General features: G+C 31.1%; 2 protein-coding genes across 2 annotated transcripts in view; one reads left to right on the top strand and one right to left on the bottom strand.

Moving 5' to 3' along the window:
- The window catches only part of LOC139426007 (uncharacterized), a 491,229-nt gene that overhangs the window by 370,497 nt on the left and 100,793 nt on the right, over positions 1–19,939 (top strand). The gene's annotated exons all lie outside the window — the stretch shown is intronic.
- On the bottom strand, positions 7,911–18,330 carry LOC107445312 (Mos oncogene). The gene is made up of 5 exons (XM_016059676.3): positions 17,536–18,330; positions 14,587–14,762; positions 13,464–13,674; positions 11,161–11,494; positions 7,911–8,272 (listed from the first exon to the last, which is right to left on the bottom strand). The coding sequence occupies exons 1-5, from the start codon at positions 17,850–17,852 to the stop codon at positions 8,102–8,104; spliced, it is 1,209 nt and encodes a 402-aa protein (XP_015915162.1). The 5' UTR covers positions 17,853–18,330; the 3' UTR covers positions 7,911–8,101.

Below are 19,939 nucleotides of genomic sequence, written 5' to 3'. Positions count from 1 at the left end.
CGATGTATATATATATATATATATATATATATATATATATACAACCAATACCTAATAGGTAAAGAATAAAAAGGCGGCGCCGCGGTACAGATTTTCACAAATTAAGTTAAGAAGATAAGAATAAGTTTCATTGTAAAGTTTTTTGTGGGCTGGAAGGAAAAAGATTCATAAAAGTATTTAAAAACCAGCTGAATAAGCTGATGTGATGTAAATATTGAGAAACTTATTTCTTAAAGAACGCTTATGCGATACCTTAGAAAGATTGACGTATTTGATAGGTGTTAAACTTCAGAGCAGAGAGATTAAATTTTTTTTTATTAGTGTTTTGAAATAGATGTGCGCCAAAATAAGAATTTATTTGATTAATGTACAGGAGGGAATATATTGAGGTGATATATTGAACGTAGTCACACATTAAAACTTAAAAAATGTAATATATCGTATACGAAAAGGGCAATAAGTAAAACATAAAATCTTTTATTTCAAAATAAAACTTTTCTTATAGATTTTCAGGCGCTAAAATTAAACAAATTTTTTTAAAGCCAAGAGTTTGAAGGTTATTATCCAAAAAATTTTTATGTTGCATAACAGAAAGACAAATATTAGAGCTATAGATCGCGCGATTAGTTTACTTATAAGTCAAGACAGCAAATATTTTTTTTATGAATTGCTATCAACTTGGATTCATATCAGCTTATATTTTCGAAAAACTAATATTAAACCAGACAATAATAAATTCTATATAAAATTTTCGAAAAAATATTGATTCTATAATTGCATACATATCTGGGAATATTTCCCTAAAAGTATTCATGGAAACTCATTTAAATGGCAAACATACACATGAGTTTGCATGGACTATCATATGCATCGAATATGCATTAATAAGGTTCAAAATATGCTTTCTTAAAGTGCAGTGGATTTGTACTTTCCGTGTTCAGAGTTTAACTTCAGAAGTTAAAATCGTGTATTCATGATGCACCGTTTTCAGAATATTGGTGAATAAAGCTTTCGCATTCGGAATTACCAATAATTATTTTAGTGAAGAAATACGAGAAATACAACATAAAGACGTAAATCACCTTGAAATATTTTTTGAAATAGGTTTTGAACCAGAAAGTTGGTACTTCATTTATGCAATAAGACATGTTCAGATAGGATGGTATTCTAATCAATCTATTAACATGAGATATTGATTGCTGGTGCTATCTATTTTGATTATAAATCACTAAATAAAAGTAGTCAGGAAAATGACAGATTTTCCTGTGGCAAACAAATTATTGACAGAAAATGTTTTTTTCAACAAAGTTTTTGTAAGTAATACCGTCCGCATATATTCTAGAAATGCTTACAACGGTTGAGATAAAAAAAAAAGTAAATATTGAAAAATTTATGGGATGTTTTGAAGATAGTTATTATTGGAAACATTGTTTGTGACATACCAGGAAAATGACATTTTCAAATTCAATTAAATTTTTTAAATATACAAAACAGCCAATGCTAGTACAAGGTCATTTTAAAATACTAACAGCAATGCTATTTATTAAAATTTAAAAAAAAAGTTCTTTTAGTAGTATAGAGTATGGAGATAGTAGTATATAGTATAGTAGTATAGAGTTGTAGAGTATAGTAGTATAGAGATCTTGAAGCAAAGAGACTGTAAATTGTCATATTTCGTGAGAATCACCCATATATCTGAAAGATTTAGGGCAATATAGTGATAAGCCACATTTTTAAAAAGGTTACATTTTTGTGTCAAATTTTCCATACGCATGTTCCTAGACATATACTTCACAAGTTTTCGAAATTTATAAAATGCACAGGAACATATTATTGCATAATTTAAATTTCACAACATCTAATCTTTCACTCTCTCATTTTTTTATGATAATTATTCATTTTTTTCTTATTTTTAGCATCAAACTAAGCATGTGCTTATGAAATTAAGATCTCGAGAGAGAATTTATTTTTGCAACAATGGGTAAGAAGTCATTAAATTCAAAAAAAAAAAAAAAAAGGAGAGAGAGAAAATTCTTAAAAAAAAACACATAAGACTGCAATAACTTTTGTACAAATAGAAATTAAAAGAAAAAAATTGCGTTCAGTTCAGAATGGATCATTAAAAAAAAAAAGGTTTAATAATGGTCTTTTCTTTTCATTTGAACATGATTACCTTCTGACGTCATCAAACAAAGCAAATGACGTCTAAGTTAAAGCTGAAAATAAAGAAAAATATCTGAACGACAATTTTTCCCTTTTCAAATATATTCGATCGATAAGAAACAAAGTGCGTTTGCTTAATATTCAAACAAACACAGACTACGTAACCATCCAATAGACTATGCAATTGTTTCCAGATCCTTTCAATCGATTGGAAGACAAAAACACCTGCATAATAAAAACTTATAAAACTATTATTATAAAATCGTGAATTTGTTGTAAGTATTAAGAGAGTATAGGATGAATTGTTGTCTAGTCAAGTATAGTTCTAGTCTAGTTAACATTCTAGTCTACTCTAGCTCTGCTGTTAATCAACATTAAGTTTATTAAAAGGATGCTAATACAGGGTGTTCCAAAATTATCTTTACAACTTCAAAAATTCATAACTTCGAACATAAACAAGATATTTATATTCTGTCTTTTGCATGTATTACTGCAACTAATAAAGTTTTTTTTTTCAATAGGCTGAAAAGTTTTTAAGTGAGGATGTGGACACCACAACAGAAAGCTCAATGCGTCTCATGGCCGTATTCGTCTCATGGTTCATAGAGACGAAATAAGATACACAGGTGCAACGGAACTTCAGGACAAATTTCCAAAGAGACTGAATCCAATCCAGACCCTCCATCCGTGCATGGCACACAAGCTTCATGAGCACCGGATCAGTATTGCATAAAAGTGGAGCCGGACGACCCAGCACAAGTCCAGAAAATGTGGAGCGAATACGGCCATGAGACGCATTGAGCTTTCTGTTGTGGTGTCCACATCCTCACTTAAAACTTTTCAGCCTATTGGAAAAAAAACTTTATTACTTGCAGTAATACATGCAAAAGACAGAATTGAAATATCTTGTTTATGTTCGAAGTTATGAATTTTTGAAGTTGTAAGGATAATTTTGGAACACCCTGTATCTTTTTAGCAAGTAGAAATTGAATTTTTGCTTTAAATGAGAAGATTTCATTAATCCTTCCTTAAAACAAGAGGATCAAAATTTAAAACTCAAAAATAATTTTATGTGTTCATACATGTTGTTTACATCGATAACCATTCTGAGCTTTTCATACTCAAAGGCACGAGAACTGCTGAAATTTAAACACGTCTGGCGAGCTGTACAGTTTTATATGTACAGTTTTGAAAGTACAACTATTCTAGACAAAGAAGAAGTAGTGCATTATTTACGTCACACTAGGGCTACATAATGGGCTATTGGCAACTGACAGTACAAGGCAAAAATTAGCACATCCTAGGAATTTGACTAAGCGATTCCGAATGTTTTACTTAGCTTACAAATGTTATTGTTCCGTGGTGGCTCAGAGGATAGAGCGCTCACCTCTCAATGAGGTTAACCGGGATCAAATCCTCAGTGGTAGACGGATCATGGGTTAGAGTCCGCTTGCCATCAGGCTAACTATGGGAGGTTTTCGTGGTTTTCTTCTCCATGTAACTCAAATGCGCGTTAGTTCTATCAAAAATCCTCCACGAAGTTAAATATCTCCCAATACTTGATCCAGGAGTTCCCTAGTCTCTTGGATAGGATTCAAAATTACAGGGCTACGGAGTTGAACATTGGTAATCGTAAACTGAAAATCCGGTCTCTGTTCAGCAACGGTTATAAAGTATTAAAAAAAGTCTCCATGGTTCACCGTGGTGGCTCAGGAGAAAGAAGGCTAGCCTCCCAATGAGGTGTGATGGGTTTGAATCCCTGTGATGGCTGGTCGATACTAATTTCGCTTCCGGCTTGCACCAACCACAGTGCTAACGTAAACTACCCTCACGTAAAATATCCTCATCGGTTAGAGCCCCTTGCAGTCAGTCCTTGCAATATTTTCGGGGTTTTCCCCTTGATGTAACGCAAATGTGGGATAGAGACATCAAAAAGTCCTGCACAAAGGCAAATTTTTCCTAATACTTAACCCAGGAATTCCCTTGTCTTATGGATGGGGTTCAAAGTTACAAGGCAAAGTTACAAAGTAGTCGTAAACTCAAAATTGAGTCGGCTGTTTAACGACGGTTGTAAAATAAAAAAAAAAAATCTCCATAGTTCAGCATGTTTTAATTTTGTACTTGGCTGCACACAATTGAACTTACTATGAATAAATGTAACATCAAGTCTATCATGATGAATTCGATTAATCATCAATCCGAGAAGCCGTGGCTCAAGGATTAAAGCGCTCGCCTTCCAATGAGGTGACCTAGGTTAAAATTCCAGTCACGCCTGTTGAATACGAATTCTGCGCCTAGCTTCCACTTCTGACTTAAAATATCCTTCTTGGCATTTGCAGTCAAGCTAACTGTAGGAGGTTTTAGTGATTTTTCTCTCCATGCAACGCAAATGCGAGTTAGTTTCAACAAAAAGTCCTCTACCATGACTAGTTTGTTCCAATGTTTGATCCAGGAGTTACCATGACTTCGAAAACCATGTCTTCAAAATGGCAAGAATAGTCGTGAACTCGCAATTGGGTCTGCAGTTTAACTCAGATTATAAAATTAAACTAAATCATCCACACATTGTGGGGATTCCTTAACTTCGATATCACTGATATTCAATCCAGTTTTTCACATCAGCTCATCCTGATGATTAAAAATCTTGTTTCATTCACATAATGCTGATTCCCTAGTTAATGATATAGGTTCCACATCTATCTTCAATTTGCTTGGAGAGGTATGCTGCAACGATTAACCTTTCTCAGCCACCCTCACTCGATTTGGCTACCGCGGTTTTATTTTTTTCCTCTCTATTTTAAAACCCATTTCTTTCGTTGAATACTTCCCGTTTTCCTTTTTATTTCAATTTTATTTTATTTTCATCTTTCGCGTGAGGTGGATCTTGAGAATGAGTGCCCTAGTCCGAGTGCTTGAAACGTGCAGACAACTTTTTCACCTTTTGGTACTTTTGAAGCAAAAGCAAATTTCCCCTCCCCACTGGTTTTTGATTTATTAAGCAATAACTAATTTATAAGCAATATATTTATATTGATTATAAATTAATTATTGTTAATTATTATTAATTATAAATTAATTATAACCGGGTATGCAGGGCGCTGGACTCACGTTAGAGAGAACGGGAGTTCGAATCCAACCGTCCCAAGACTCCACGTGTAGCAAATGACTGATGAACGTTAAATCAGTCGGGTCACAAAGTCCTCTATGTTCCATTAACAAATTGATACCTCAGGGGGTATAGAATTGGTGATTGCTCGTTGTCTGGTTCAGCACGAAATTAAGATCTGCGGATGAATGAATGGAAGTATGAATCGGTACGCCCTACAAACGAGTGGGACGTATGGGTTGGGCAGAAGTCTAATTCTTGGCCATAGATGACACCATTGGAAAACAAGAACAATCGCACCCCCTCTGCCTTAATGGCAGACAACAACATTAACAATACAAGAAATTTTAAATTTATAGAAAAAGTCTCAATCTAATAAAAAAAAACATTAAAAGTTTGCTAAGAGATTACAAGGTTTTTTAAAGGTATTTAAAAAGATTTTTTTTAATATAAAAAATATTCAAAGTTTTTCCTTTCAACAAGTGCGTATGCGTGAAAGATAAACTGCAGTTTAATATCGCTTTTTAATTTTATTTTAGATGGCTGTACTAAAACCAGTTTTTGGTATCTATTACTCCATTACTTTTTACGCTACTTTTAGTTAACGTCTGAAAGTTGTTTGGTTAATATTGCTTGAAACTCGCATATTTGGAAACTCTAAATATTGCTCTGATTATAACTCAAATATATAATAAAAGAGCTATAAAAATAATGTCTTCCTTTCTGTATATAAATGCTTATTTATTTTTTTAACTTTTGCCCTTTAATATTGAAAAATATGAATCACTCAAAATAACGACAATTTTATTTTGAAGTCATTTTAATAAATGTATTTAAACACCAAGATGCAGTTTATAAAATAATAAATTTTAAATAATATTTATATTAAGTGTAATTTTCATTATCAAATACAATTTTGTCACATCAATAAGATTGGCTCAGCCAATCAGGTTTGACACACGCGCGTAACGTTGCTCGCAAGTAGTCAATTAAATCTGTTCCGAAAATTGATTCAGCGTGATGATAAACCCAAGCCCAAAAGCTGATGCGTTAACACGTTACGTCAATCTTTTCATTTTACTTTTTTTTAATTTGACATTTTTAGGAATCTTACTAAAAATAAAGAGTATATGGACAGATACAACCTAACAAAAATACAACGGATTCCTTAAAGAGTAAATAAAGAACTGGCTACCCTGAATAACTTTTGATCTAATGATCGGATCTTCACGTTCTGGGACTCAATCTTAATAGTTTGAAGGGGTGACCTCAAATATACTAATTAACTACTGCAGTCGATATTTTAAGTTACAAAAGACGTACTTTCTCTGATAAAGCATTTCTTCCCTTCGGATTACGATTTCTGAACCCCCAAAATATATAGATGGTACCCACAATCTGGGAAATATGGTCCAAATAATTTGGTCCAGAGAGCGTTATAAATTTTAAACCCCTTAGGGTTGATTTTACTTTTTGCGTATTTTACCGTGTCTCGCGAGCTTTTTAAGTGAATTGAAAATTTTTTGCACAAAATTCGTAAATTAATTTTTTCAAAAGTAATTCAAGACAAAAAATTACTTTTAGTAAATACTTATTTTTTATTATTTTATTTAATATTAGTCAAAAATTTTGAATTGTAAGATATAAAATTTCATATGTTACTTTAAAGCATGGAATTTTACAAGCAAAATATAAAATAGTGAAATTGGTCCAATAGTTCCATAGAAATCTAATTTCAAAGACGTATTTTAAAATTTCGATTTCTCAGAAGCAATTTGACAGATATTAAATAATTTTTGTATTTTGCTATGTAAAGTTATATTTTTTTTAACATGATGTAAAAAATTGTTTACCTTGCAATTCAAAATTTTTTCGACTAATTATAAATAAAAAAAAAAATATAAGTATTTACTAAAAGTTATTTTTTCACAGAATTATCATTGGAAAAATGAATTTAATAATTGCGTGCAAAAAGTTTCAATTCACTTAAAAAGTTCGAGATGTAGAGAAATACGAAAAAGTAAAATTAACATTAAGGGGTTCGAACTTTGGACCGCTCTCCTGACCAAATTATTGGGACCATATTTCCCAGATTGCGGCTACCCCCTATATATTTTGGGGTTAGAAATTTGAATCCGTCAAAAAAAATAATAATGTTTAATCCGAGAAAGTAAGTTGTGTCCGTCTGCACTAATTAATTAGCGTATTTCAAGTCACCCCCTCAAAACATTAAGATTAAGTCCTTAAACGTGAGGATCAGATCATTAGATCAAAAGTTATTCAGAGTGGATACTATGGGGGGAATTTTCAGTAACTATATAAGATTATGGTAGTTTTTTTTCCTTCGATATAAATCTAACTAAATCAAATCTGAAAATGTTTGTTTTATCCAGTAATTAACTCTACTTTAATCTTGATGTGAAAAAAACATTAATATTAAGCTATGAATTTAAAATTCAACAAAAAAATAATTTATGAAATCAAAAATTCAAAAGTACATAAATTTATATACTTATTAGATATAAATTTATATACTTATTTGATTAAATAAATCACGATTTAGTAAAAATAAAACGTTGAATAATGGGAAACAAAATAAATTAACAAATTGAAATTAATGAATAAATTATTACAAAATCAATAGTTTTAATTGCACTTTACTAAAATGTAATCAAAACAATATCACTGAAAATATTCCAACTTCGATATGCAAATAAATAATGTATTACAAAAGAAAAACAAATTAGATTATTCTTTTTATATATACAAACGACAAAACAATTATAAAATGTCTCTAGATAAAATACGCAAGGATCATTTGGTAACTAGAATCTATTTTGTGACGCATTTCTGAACATTCTTCTTAATTTCTTGAAGCTTGTGTATCACAGCGGCTATATTCAAACGTAGACTTGGCTCTTCAGACCAACAACATTTAGCAGTTTCTTCATAAGCGTCACAAGAGGGAGCTTGGAACATTGGTCTGAATCCGTAATGTGCAACCTGCAACAATGTTAAGGACTAAAATATCTTTCAGCATGCTGTATAATTGGCATTCTTATAAAAAGTTAAGTATTCAAACGACAAACGACAAAAAAGAAAAAAGACAAGCAGACCAACGATTTACTTTCGGTTTGGTATGTTTGAAAGTTTGATTCATTTGGTTGTTAAGTCTCAATAAACAGCACACTATCAGGCTATTGGACTTTACCTTAAAAAACAGTATTGTGAATGCGATGCATTTCCAAGCATTCTATACCCGAAAAAGAAGGAACAAATCCATCACCAATAGAGAGGAACTTTGGGATTGAAGGACTAGTGCCACACGCTTTTGGTTTTTGTAATCTTGCGACCTGGCCTCCGCACCACACTGCCCGGCCAAGAGTACTAAAGGGAATTTTGAACCCCTAAGACACGGTCTGAGGAAGTGCAGTCAGAGAAAATTTTGAAATTTTATTTATTTATTTTGCGTTATTCTGATTTCGAATATGCAAAGAATTTCTTTCAGTACTCTATACTTTTAGAGATTCTTCATCACTAAATTTTAAAGCATGCAAAATCCACAAGTCTACTAGAAAAGTGGTATTTTAAAATAATTTTGACCCTATTTCATACGAAAAAACTTTGTTTTAAGAATATGCAGATGGAAAGAAAAGTAGACATGATTCTAGCGTACAAAAATCAGCGCTCTTTCTCAAGACTTACCAGACATGGATTTTATGATCTGAAACTGATATAAAAAAATTGAGCTTACACAGAGAAAAACTTTTTCTTATTTTGATATCAGCACACCAAAATAACTCAAAATCAGTTTAAATATTTTAATTTTTAACTCAATTTGTTTAAAAAATTGGCTTTTATATAAAAACTTGATATCTTTTCTCAAATTAATGTCCACCCTGATTAATTAGCATGTTTTGGATCGTGCTTTTTAGTTCAAGAAAATCGGATCATTTGATCGAAACGTCATTCAATCAACATCACTCAATGTTTCCCCACTGCCATGATGACCGCCTTATTAATTTTTTTAACAGTTTTTATCTACCAGGTGTTTTTAAGTTTCCCAAACCATATCTTTCTAAACAATGATTCATGGTGCAGCATCACATGAAATTTCTCTTGCTGGTCTTGCTTTTTTTAAACTTAGTTTGCTTTGTTATTTTTCGATGCAGCGAGTAAATAAATGGATAGAAGAATAATTTGAAAATGAGTCACGGAATAGGCGAAGGCGAAACAGTTTGCAAATAAAGTTTATAAACCTACGATTCATGGAAAGGCAGTTAACGACTGATTATAAAGCGAAAACGACCGACTATAACGATGTTTTCTCTCTCCTTCCGCCAACATGACATAATTATAACACAGATGCAGGAACTAGATCAGTCATGCTACAACTGTTGCCACTTCATTGAAAAAAAATAATAAAACCAGAGGCAAAATAATAAACAAAACGAAATAATTGGGTATACTATAGCCTACGTCACAGGTTGTGTTATTCCTACTAAATTTAACTCATGAACGGCATTTTCTGCGAGCCTAACTTCAAGCCACAAATAAACAAACGAAGTGTTTGATCGTTTAAATAGCTGCTCGCCAGATTTTAATGCATTATAAAGAAAAGTAATTGATATTCGATTTTTGATTAATAATTGATTTATGTGGATAGTGGCATTTATGTGGATAGTGGCATAGAATTTAGCATTGCGTCATGGTAAATGTTATTCCTACTAAGTGGAAGTAGTTGTGTTTTTTTTATATTATACCCAATTGAAGCGGTCAGTGTTAAAAGGGGGCATGTAACATTTTTGCGAAAATAATTTTTGTTGATTTTGGAATATCAATCACCAATTATCAAATACCGAGTAATTTTCTAGACTGCTTAAAGAAGAGAATCCAATGATTTGGAAAAAAATTTCAAACTATCTTTCCACAATTGATACAGTTTTTTAAGTAATTTTTCTTGTAAGTGCAGAACTGTAACTTACTCCCTTTTATCATTGAGCGCTTCAATTATTCAAACTAATTAAAATTATAGAAAGCTACAGGGAAGGAACAATTGAGACACATATACAAACTTTATAAAATAATTATAGAAAATGAGGTAATGAAAATGAGATTTCGTAATAGCGCAGAATATATTTTACAATAAAGTTAAACAAAAACTAGCAAAACTCAAAATTATGAAAGTTTTTCTTAACGAAAAAATGTTGGAATTTTTTTTCCCTGATGGAGAAATTTTCTCATTCAACTAAAAGTGTGTGTATTTATTAAGCTTGTATTTATTGAGAGTACTTTAAATTTTACTAGAATTAAATATTTTGGGAATCGTTGCCTCAAACTTATTAGAAAAAATTGCCATAAATACATCTATGGTAATCTATGACAACCACAGAACTTTTTATGTCAAGGTACCGCACGCCTATGGTAACCATAGAAATGTGTATGGTATTAAATGGCGGGGACACCATATTACATATGGTATGATCAAAATGAAGCATAGGCATATGGCAAACTAATGGAAACACACTATACGCATCCATCATGTATTTGGGAGTGAACATGGTAATAAATGTTGCCATGACTTATTAAAAAATTTAATCATATGCTATAGCACATTATAGTCTTATAACAAAAATTTATATGAAAAAATACCATGGAATTCACCACAGGCAAAACCACATAGGGAAATCCTACGACATTTTTTATGGAAATCCTGTGGCACTTTTTATGGAAATCCTATGCCGAATTTTTCTAAGGAGTCGCAATAACAATGTTAAAATGATCGTTCTTTTCCTTTAACACTTAGAAAGAGGCGAAAGCGAGAGGATGCAAAATTAAATCACCTAAATAGGAAAAACAATCAACTGTAATTGATTAAAGCAATTACTTACTTTATAGATTATAACATGAGGATGTTCTCCAGCAAAAGGAAGCTCCCTTGTATGCACTTGCCACAGTAATATGCCAAATGAATAAATGTCAGAAAATAAGGTAGGTGAGGCGCCCCTTAAGACTTCAGGAGCCGCGTAAAAAGCTGTTCCAATGACGTCCTCATTTTGCATCCACAGATTATTGACGAAAGAATCCAGTTTAAAACTGTGGCCAAAATCACCCAGTTTGCAAACTCCAAATGGACTCACGATCACATTAGCAGGTTTAACGTCACCGTGGACAATGCGACGTTGATGGCAATGTCGTAATCCCAGAGCAATCTGAATCGTGAAGCTAAATAAAAATAATCTAATTGGTCACAATTTTTATTAATGTTTGTTAAAAGAAAGTACTGAAGAAGATACGTCGAAAAATCATATAAATTTTAGCTCTTTCCTTAATTTTGTTATTATATTGTTTATTAAATTTAATACTAAACAAACTCTTCAATTTTAGATAGTTCTGTAATAATTATCCTTAACACATCTTAAAATAATAGAAAATAACTTTCCTTTTTATAAAACCTTTATAATGGAATAAAACAGCACATTAGGTGTCAAAAATTAAATACAAGTGAGGGAAAAGGCATGAAAAGAAAAAATAACATTTTATCAATATCTGACGAAGTATAATCAGAGAAAATCAAAACAATAGAGGTGTGAAAATTGTCAAAAGCCCTCTAATTGGTGGAATGGAGGTCTATTATAAAAACTAAGTTCCAACTTCGCAAAAGAAATGGGTTAGTTCGATTTTTAATCCCACCTTCACTCTGTATGCTAGAGACGATTTTTACCCTTCCCTTAATTAATAATTTTCTGTAAAACAATGTACTACATCGATATTATATGAAAACGCTAATGCTTATATATGGTGACTAAATGAGTAAAAATTCCTTTTCTCAAACAACTCTTTAGGAACAAAAATACGAAACAAATTGAGCTGTAAGATATGCTTCAATGAAAGTTTAAAAGCGAACAGTCTTATTTTTCAATATATATATACTATATACATATAGAACAACAAACAATTCTATTTTTTATTTCAACTATACTATTTATTTTAGGTAGGTAACTTAATAATTTAAAGCTATGCTTTAATTTTAATGATGCTTAATAATTAACGCAATAGAAAGATTAATTTTTATCAATAGAGGGCCTGAAATACGTTGCTCATTGGATGAATCTAAACTTTTGTTCAAACTGCTTTCTTTTTTTAAAACCATTTTCTTTGTTTTTAACATTCTATAAATTTGGTATTTGTACCAAATATGACTTCCGTGTATCATTGAAATTTACAATCAGTTTTGTACGATATCACAATAGAGCTAGCAAAGAGAATTTCTTCTCTCAAAGGCAAGCTCATTCATGGTGTGTGAAGACTACAGCTATAGTGGTCAACTGAACTGTTCTCTTCCTCATGTCGCATAAAGGCCATCAATTAGCAAAAGAAGTAAATTGATTTCTATTTGCAAGGAGATTTAGTGGCACTAGTCATATTTTCTAGCAGAACTATGTCTCCAATTTACACTGAAAAATCTTCACAGTGGTGGTTTTCAAATAGCTTGGTTGTCATGAATCGCCAAGAAAACGTGGAAGAGGAATCTATCCTAAGTATGGCTGTATAAACCAAAAATAAGCAGTTTCAATCTGTGGTAGAATTGAAGGTTGCAATATAGGCAAGCAGTAGGTGTTTGGTGAAACTAATTACATAAAAAGCTATTAATTGAATAAATACCTTTAATGACCACACACACTTTTTTTTGTCCAAACTGCGAATTAGTTTCAGTGGAAATTTTAAAACGAAACAAATGCTTGACACCCTTAATAAATACTTCACTTTCTAATTTTTTTCACAATAAAAGACAAAAGTTCGCACATTACGGGTCAGCTAAGAAAGCCTGACCCATAATGTACAAACTTCTGTATGGATATATGGTCCAGCTGTCTTATATAGGAAAGCTAAGGAAGAACAAAAACACTTTCTAACTATGACGAGTCCCATGTGAGGCAATTAAACTGATTTTGAATTTTCTTTCTTCCACTACAGATTCGACAGGTTTTAACAGCATTTTCGTCTCTTCCTTGCTTAAACATAAATTACAACCCCAGATGTGCAATTTTTTTAAAATTAATTTTTGTCAAAGATTCAAAAGATACATAAGGACATGTTTACAGAGCGGCAAGTATTTTTGTTTTTAAATATTTTTTTCGCATTAAGAAACTCTTAAGCAAATAAAACGAAGCCTGTGTAAGATATTTTATACCTTAGTCTTCTTGGGAAATCCAGTTCGCTTTTTGTATCAAGAATTTGCTGGAGGTTACATTGTCCTGCAAACTCCATGCATATGAATACTTTGTCCAGTAGAGTAGTAATATGTAGAATGGATACTAAATGAGGATGACGTATATTTATGAAATTACGCTCGCCAATGAAAGTAGTTTTATCATGAATAACCTTCAAAGCAATTTTTGATCCTACAAAAGAAATTATATTTTAAAAGCTGTCTAGTGACATAATTTAAATAGCTTAAGCAAAAATGACGTAACAAATTTTTTTTTATTTCCATGTCCGACTCCAAAATAGTTTTTCACTCTATCAAAAAGAAAAGTCTTAGTTCTTAAAGAAAAAAATTTAATAGCTATTCGTTCTTTAACTCGCTAGTAACTTAGAACACAGTGGACCGATTTAAGAAATGCCAACTACTTCCGTGTTCTGTCAAAGATTTTCACCGAGTATTAAACGTGGTTGCCAAATTTATGTATTACAATTTTATTTAAAAGGATTTTGCAAACCCAGATATAGAAACTATTCAAAATATATGTAAGTAACCTGATAAGCAGATTGGGATAATTTTGAAGGCTTTCAAAATTTTAAAAAATTTTTTTTGTTAGTATTGCGTACTTTAAATAGAAACCTATTTCATTATTGCTTTAAATAATATGGAAAGCCATGACTTTTGGGTAAATGAAATTCTAAATGATATGTAAACCAGAATCAGCTTTACTTGGTCCAACGTAAACATTGTTACGGTTTCTTGGTAAAATAATTCTGTTGCAAGAAATATCCATACGGTAAAAAATTTTGGTGTATAGTTTGGGTAGCAGTGGCCAATATTTGTCAGACTATAGCGCTACCTATAATACATATTTAACAACGCATCTCCATTTGGGGTAGCCATTTACAATAAAAAAGTCATTGCTTAAATATTGATTTTCTTAATTCTCAGCTACATTAATTCTTAGTTCTAAATTCTCATCAACAAATTAAAATGCGTGATAAGCTTTATCGAAAAACACAGATGATTTTTTACCTCTTTTTACAATGATGGAGAACAGCCTTATTGAATTTATAAAAAGTAAAAACAAAAAATATGCATGAAGCCATACCTTTATATGTACACAGTGTAACATTTCCAAAAGATCCTCTGCCAAGGAATACACCTTTACGTTCAAAGGCGTACAGGGGACTTCTCATAGGAGTCGGTTGCTTGTACGTAGGAGATTCATACTTAAGAGATAGGTTCAGTTTTGGTGAGAACGGTAGAGACAGAAATCCAGAGTTCCTGAAACAGACATGTTTAACAATGAATTTCGAGCTGAAGTTGTTCCAGTGAATGATTGCTACATTAAATTTTTAAGCTAACAGTTGTTCCGGAAAATTAATTCGTATATTAACAATTAATTTTGCAAAGGATTGATTCTTTACAAAAAAAATTTTTTTTACAAAAAATTAAGCTGAACAGGCAAAAAATAAAATGAAAATTAAACAAAATTGGTAAACTAGGCAGAAGATTTATATTCATTATCATAGAAGGCATGGTAAGTGCAAATATTTGGAAATAATGTAGCAAGCAGAGTTTAGTTTGAGTTATGCAACTTTTTTTCCCCCAAGATCACATCCAAGGGGTTTATATTACTGTTTTAAGCTACCAGTATCCTTCTAAAAATCGTAGAAATCAGGGAAAAATTAGTAATAAAACAGAGGTAATTGGTGATAATGAAAAATTTACAGAATACTACAAAATCTTCAAAAACTAAGTTTTGCAATTAGAATACATGGATAAAATTTTTTTTATTTTTCTAACATTTAAAAAGGCAAACTTAGTATTTTAAAAATATATTTGGTGGCGATAAAAATGTATTATTTAAGTAATGGGTTCTACGTTCTTGTTTTAGATTTGACAAAAATTATTCTTTCTTACAAGGGAAATCTGCATTTGTAAAATTCCTAATGAAGAGAAATTATGGGGTAAGATAGGACCACTTCCAATGTTTTAGTCTATTTAGTATTTTAAAAAAAACTAAAACAATACAAAGTGTGGCACAAAGGATTTGCAATCCACCTTCTACCTGGAAGGTCCCAGGTTCCCCGTTAGACACTATTTATAATTTTCGTTTAACACTAGAAAGACTGAAATTTAGTATGTACCTATACTGCCCAAAAGCAGTCAAAAAGATTGGATTGTAAAAGTATAAATACATGTGTAAAGAAATTTGTTTAAAATTAATTTTTAATATTTTTTATATTATTTACAGTTATATAACAACTTATTAGTAAATATTAACAATGAAAAAATTATATGTTGTTGCAAAAGTCTAAGAAATTGTGTCATTATATACATCGTTGTTTTTCTAACTGAAATTAAAAGCAGTCAAAATGACTTCCTTAGGCAATCTAGTGTTAATAAACTTGAAAAAAAAAAATGAAACTGCAATATATATAATTTCATTTTTCGAACTGAAGTACATGAATCATTTAAAAAAATTTTGGTGCTTTTATTTGAAAATGTTTTTTATAAAAATAATTATAAACTTAATTACGAAAATTAAGAGAATTTTTAAATTTTTCTCTGTTTTTCTTTTGTAATTGAATTAAATGAAAAGTGAAGAAATGATAGAAATAAATAATTAAGAATTTTTTTTTAAAATGAAAAAAAAAATTTCTTTGAAAAAAAAACTAAATTAGGAGAAATGTTTTATTAAAATGAAATTTAAAAAACCATTTTTTTTTTAAATTTTTTTTATTCCAGAAAAAGTTTTGCCTTTAAAAAAGCAGTCAAATTTTTCAACCATCATTATTATCTTTAAAGAAACATTTAGATAAAATAAAATATAAAAACAATCGAAATCAATAAAATATTTGAATAGTTAACTAAATTTTGTAAATATTTCTTCCATATACTTCAAATAAAAAAAAACAGAAGCTAATTGCATTTTATTATTGTCATACAGCACAGAACTTCAATTGAAATTAAGGGACTCTAGCTAGTTGGACAGTGGTCGAAATATAGATTAATGACAATATAGTAATCAAACTTTTTAGCAATCCGAAAATGATCTAAACGTGTATTATTATTAGACACGGGGAATCGTGAAGATTTGAGAACTCTAGTTGCCCGGAAAAATGGTTGAAGCTTTAATTGATGATACATTTCTTTTGACAGTAATATAACAATAATTCTCCTTATAGAGATCAGGAAGAGAATGAAACCCTCTTTGAAACCAGAATTTAGGCTCTTGTAGATGGTTAAGTGCTCTAGTTAGTTAGAGAATTTGCGAAAATTGTGATTGCAAGATTGTACCAAACTTATACAAAAAGGATCGGAGAAAAATTTTAAATAATAATGTAAATAAAGTTTATTATTAAAAAAATTGTAGTACAATCTTTAATTTATAATTTTTTTTCTTCATTTTTTTTAAAAATGTGTAAAAATACAGAAGCACGATCATTTAACAAATAGTAATAGTAGCATTACTTTATCGACGTTGCATAAGTGCTGCACAATGAGCTATTGGCGACGGTCTGGAAACATTCCTCAGAATGATCAGAAGATATGCAATCGCAATTTTGATCTGCTTTGGAGATGGCTCCTCCTCTTTGGTAACCAAATTTGTGATAAAATAGTTTATCGAGGACCGATACCGCACTTTCTCGATCCCTTCGTAAACTGATCAAAGTGGTGCTTACTGACCACAGTCAGCGATACTTGTCTTTGGTGATCTACTGGGAACAGTTTCCTTATGATCAGTTCATTATGAGACTAAAACAAATAGCTAATTTAAAATATAGTAAAACTTTAGGGAACATCAACTCTCATTATTAAGGCGAAGCGAAGCAGTAAATAGAGATTAATAGTATTGATCAGCAATACTAATTGTAAAATAAACACAGATTAAATTTTTTCCGATAGAAAAATATCTGTAAATAGAAATAAAAGTTTAAATCTAGCCTCAAAATATTGACTACGACTTAAGAATATCAAACGATAACTCGTTAAAGCTTAAAATTGGGATAGTAAGAATCCATTTTAAAAATGCTGAAACAGTTCAACTTACCCAGCTTCCTTGATCTTAGACATGACCCCAAACTGATCTTGCGTTGCAGAAGCTGGACTACTCGGAGAAATCCGAACATCAGGTAAATCTTCGATATTCCAATTCAACTTTTTAAACGATCGTCTGATATTTTTTCGAGCTTCTATTTTTTCAGGTCTGAGTTCCTTAAAATTTTCGGACGCTATTAAGCGAGAAAAAGATGCCAGTCTTTCCCTTTTGGGGAGTTTCGGCGTGGTCTGTAAATTTACTCTCAGATCTCCATTTGATGATTGCAGCATTCCAGATGAAGGAGAAGGCATAAATCTCATGGCAGCCATTAAAACACTAACTTCTAACAATAGAAAAAAAATCTCTTTTTCCTAATATTTCTGATTTCTAAACCTTCTTAATCTCAATTATTAATATTTTCAGAAATTAGGTCAATAATATTTTACTTTTACTAAGCATGAAGGGCTGCAAGAAATCTGCGCTATTATGTTGAGATATCAGAGTCATTATTATAGACATCTTGAAAGGGCTTTCTTTTTAGTTTTTCATTGTAAATTTATACATATTGAAAAAAAAATCACTTTTCAATCTTTTAAAGTATTTTTAAAAGCAAAGCAATGATGAAAAACCGGGTCCAATGTTGAAAATATGGATTACATGGAAATGCATACTCTACCCCAGTAATAAGAAACTATTGAATGCTATGACTGTGCCCTACAGTAAAATATTAAATCTTTAGCCATAACTTGAGGTCTTGTTTCATCATATTAGAACGATTATTAGTCTTTTGGTGAAAGCAAATTGATTACAGTCACAGTTTTGAAAATAAGAAATAAAAATTAAAACTGATATGTATGGTGAGTTTATTTATTGTTATACATACATAAACAGGCTTGCATGCTCTCTACAAAGTGTGCCTTATTAGGTCTTGGAAAGTTTAAGAGCAGATAGCACAAGTTAGAGAGGAATATCACGAAGTTATATCCAGTGCTACAGTGAAATTCGAACTTGCGACCTACATTTACTTTTACTGATTTTGATTAATTTATTTTTGTACATGTGTATGCAGGCTTCTGGGCTCAATATAGAGAAGATATCGTAAACATTTATCAATTTAAAGAATAGGCAGCACAAACTAGAGAAGTACAGCACATAGATACATCCAGGGCTGAGGTGGGATTCAAACCAGCTACCTCTACACTTCAAAAAGTTTGGCAGAAGGATAATTCCTCAAGGCCTTTTTATTTATATAGACACATATACAGTAATACTTATGTGCTCAATATAAATAACGGCTTATAAACACTTGTTTTAAGAATTGATAGAGCATGTCAAAGAATGACAGCATCACAAGATACATTCAATGGTTACGGAGATTAGAATCTGCTACCCCTACGATATACTATATGGTGGTATTGTTTATTTGGAAAGTTCGTTACATTTTTATTTTATTAAACAGTATTGTATATTCAACTGATGCATGTCAAACCAAAGAAGTGATTTCCTGGAATGCATCATACTTACCGTGATGACTAACAGGTTGCGAGCTTGAATCTGAATCCAATGAATGTCAATCTGTACCAATTTTATATAGTTTTTGCACGAGAACTACAGTTCTGAACATAGAAATTTATTTAGTTACCTCAACGCCAAAAATGGTGGCAAGTATATATCAATTTTTGCACAGTGTATGACTTGGGTAATATATGTCCCAGTAGTCTTTTTAATTTTACTCGAAAAGTCAATCAAAAAGATTAATGGCACCTCAATGTCCCAGAGCCTGAGTGCAATTCAGATTTTTTAAAAGAAAAAAAAAACTTGTTTTTTAAGATCATCAATAGTAAGAAAACAATGCACTGCCAAAAAAAAATTTCACAACAAAAAATTAAAAATCAGTATTGAAAATGTTAACGTCTACTATCTCATTACATGGATTTTTAATCTATATATTTTCCACGAGGAAAAAGTAATTAAATTTATTGACGTTTAAGGTAACTTATTTTCTCATCTTCAAATGAAATACTCTTGCCAGGAAATATGGATATCACGTTCGGTAAATATTCTCTTTGAGACATCATTAGGTTGACTAGACTGCTTTTTCGCATTTCAGAAAAACATTAATGTACTTTAAGTAGTGACGATTCGAGTAGTGCTTATATATGTAAGAAAACTACAGCGAATTACAATTATAACGAACAAATTTTATTTTACTTTTTAAAACCGCCATTGAACAGCCGACCCAATTTTGGGCTTACGACTACCAATGTTTGTAACTTTGAACTTAATCCAGAGGACATGGGAACTCCAGGATCAAGTATTGAAAGAAATTTGACTTCGTGGAGGGTTTTTTGATGGAACTTACCCTCTTTTGCGTTACATGGTGAGGAAGACCACGAAAACATCCCACTGTTAGCCT

Source organism: Parasteatoda tepidariorum, chromosome 7 (genome assembly GCF_043381705.1).
Source record: "Parasteatoda tepidariorum isolate YZ-2023 chromosome 7, CAS_Ptep_4.0, whole genome shotgun sequence".
NCBI lineage: Eukaryota > Metazoa > Arthropoda > Arachnida > Araneae > Theridiidae > Parasteatoda > Parasteatoda tepidariorum.
The sequence above is the reverse complement of the archived record's forward strand: the minus strand, read 5'-3'. Positions and strand labels throughout refer to the sequence as shown.

Bases quoted from the DNA above. Each gene is read 5' to 3' on its own strand.
- LOC107445312 (XM_016059676.3), bottom strand. From the start codon at position 17,852: ATGGCTGCCATGAGATTTATGCCTTCTCCTTCATCTGGAATGCTGCAA. The intron at 14,763-17,535 runs GTAAGTTGAACT...TGTCTGTTTCAG, and splicing joins TCTAAGATCAAGGAAGCTGG to GAACTCTGGATTTCTGTCTC. The intron at 11,495-13,463 runs GTATAAAATATC...ATTTTTATTTAG, and splicing joins GATTTCCCAAGAAGACTAAG to CTTCACGATTCAGATTGCTC.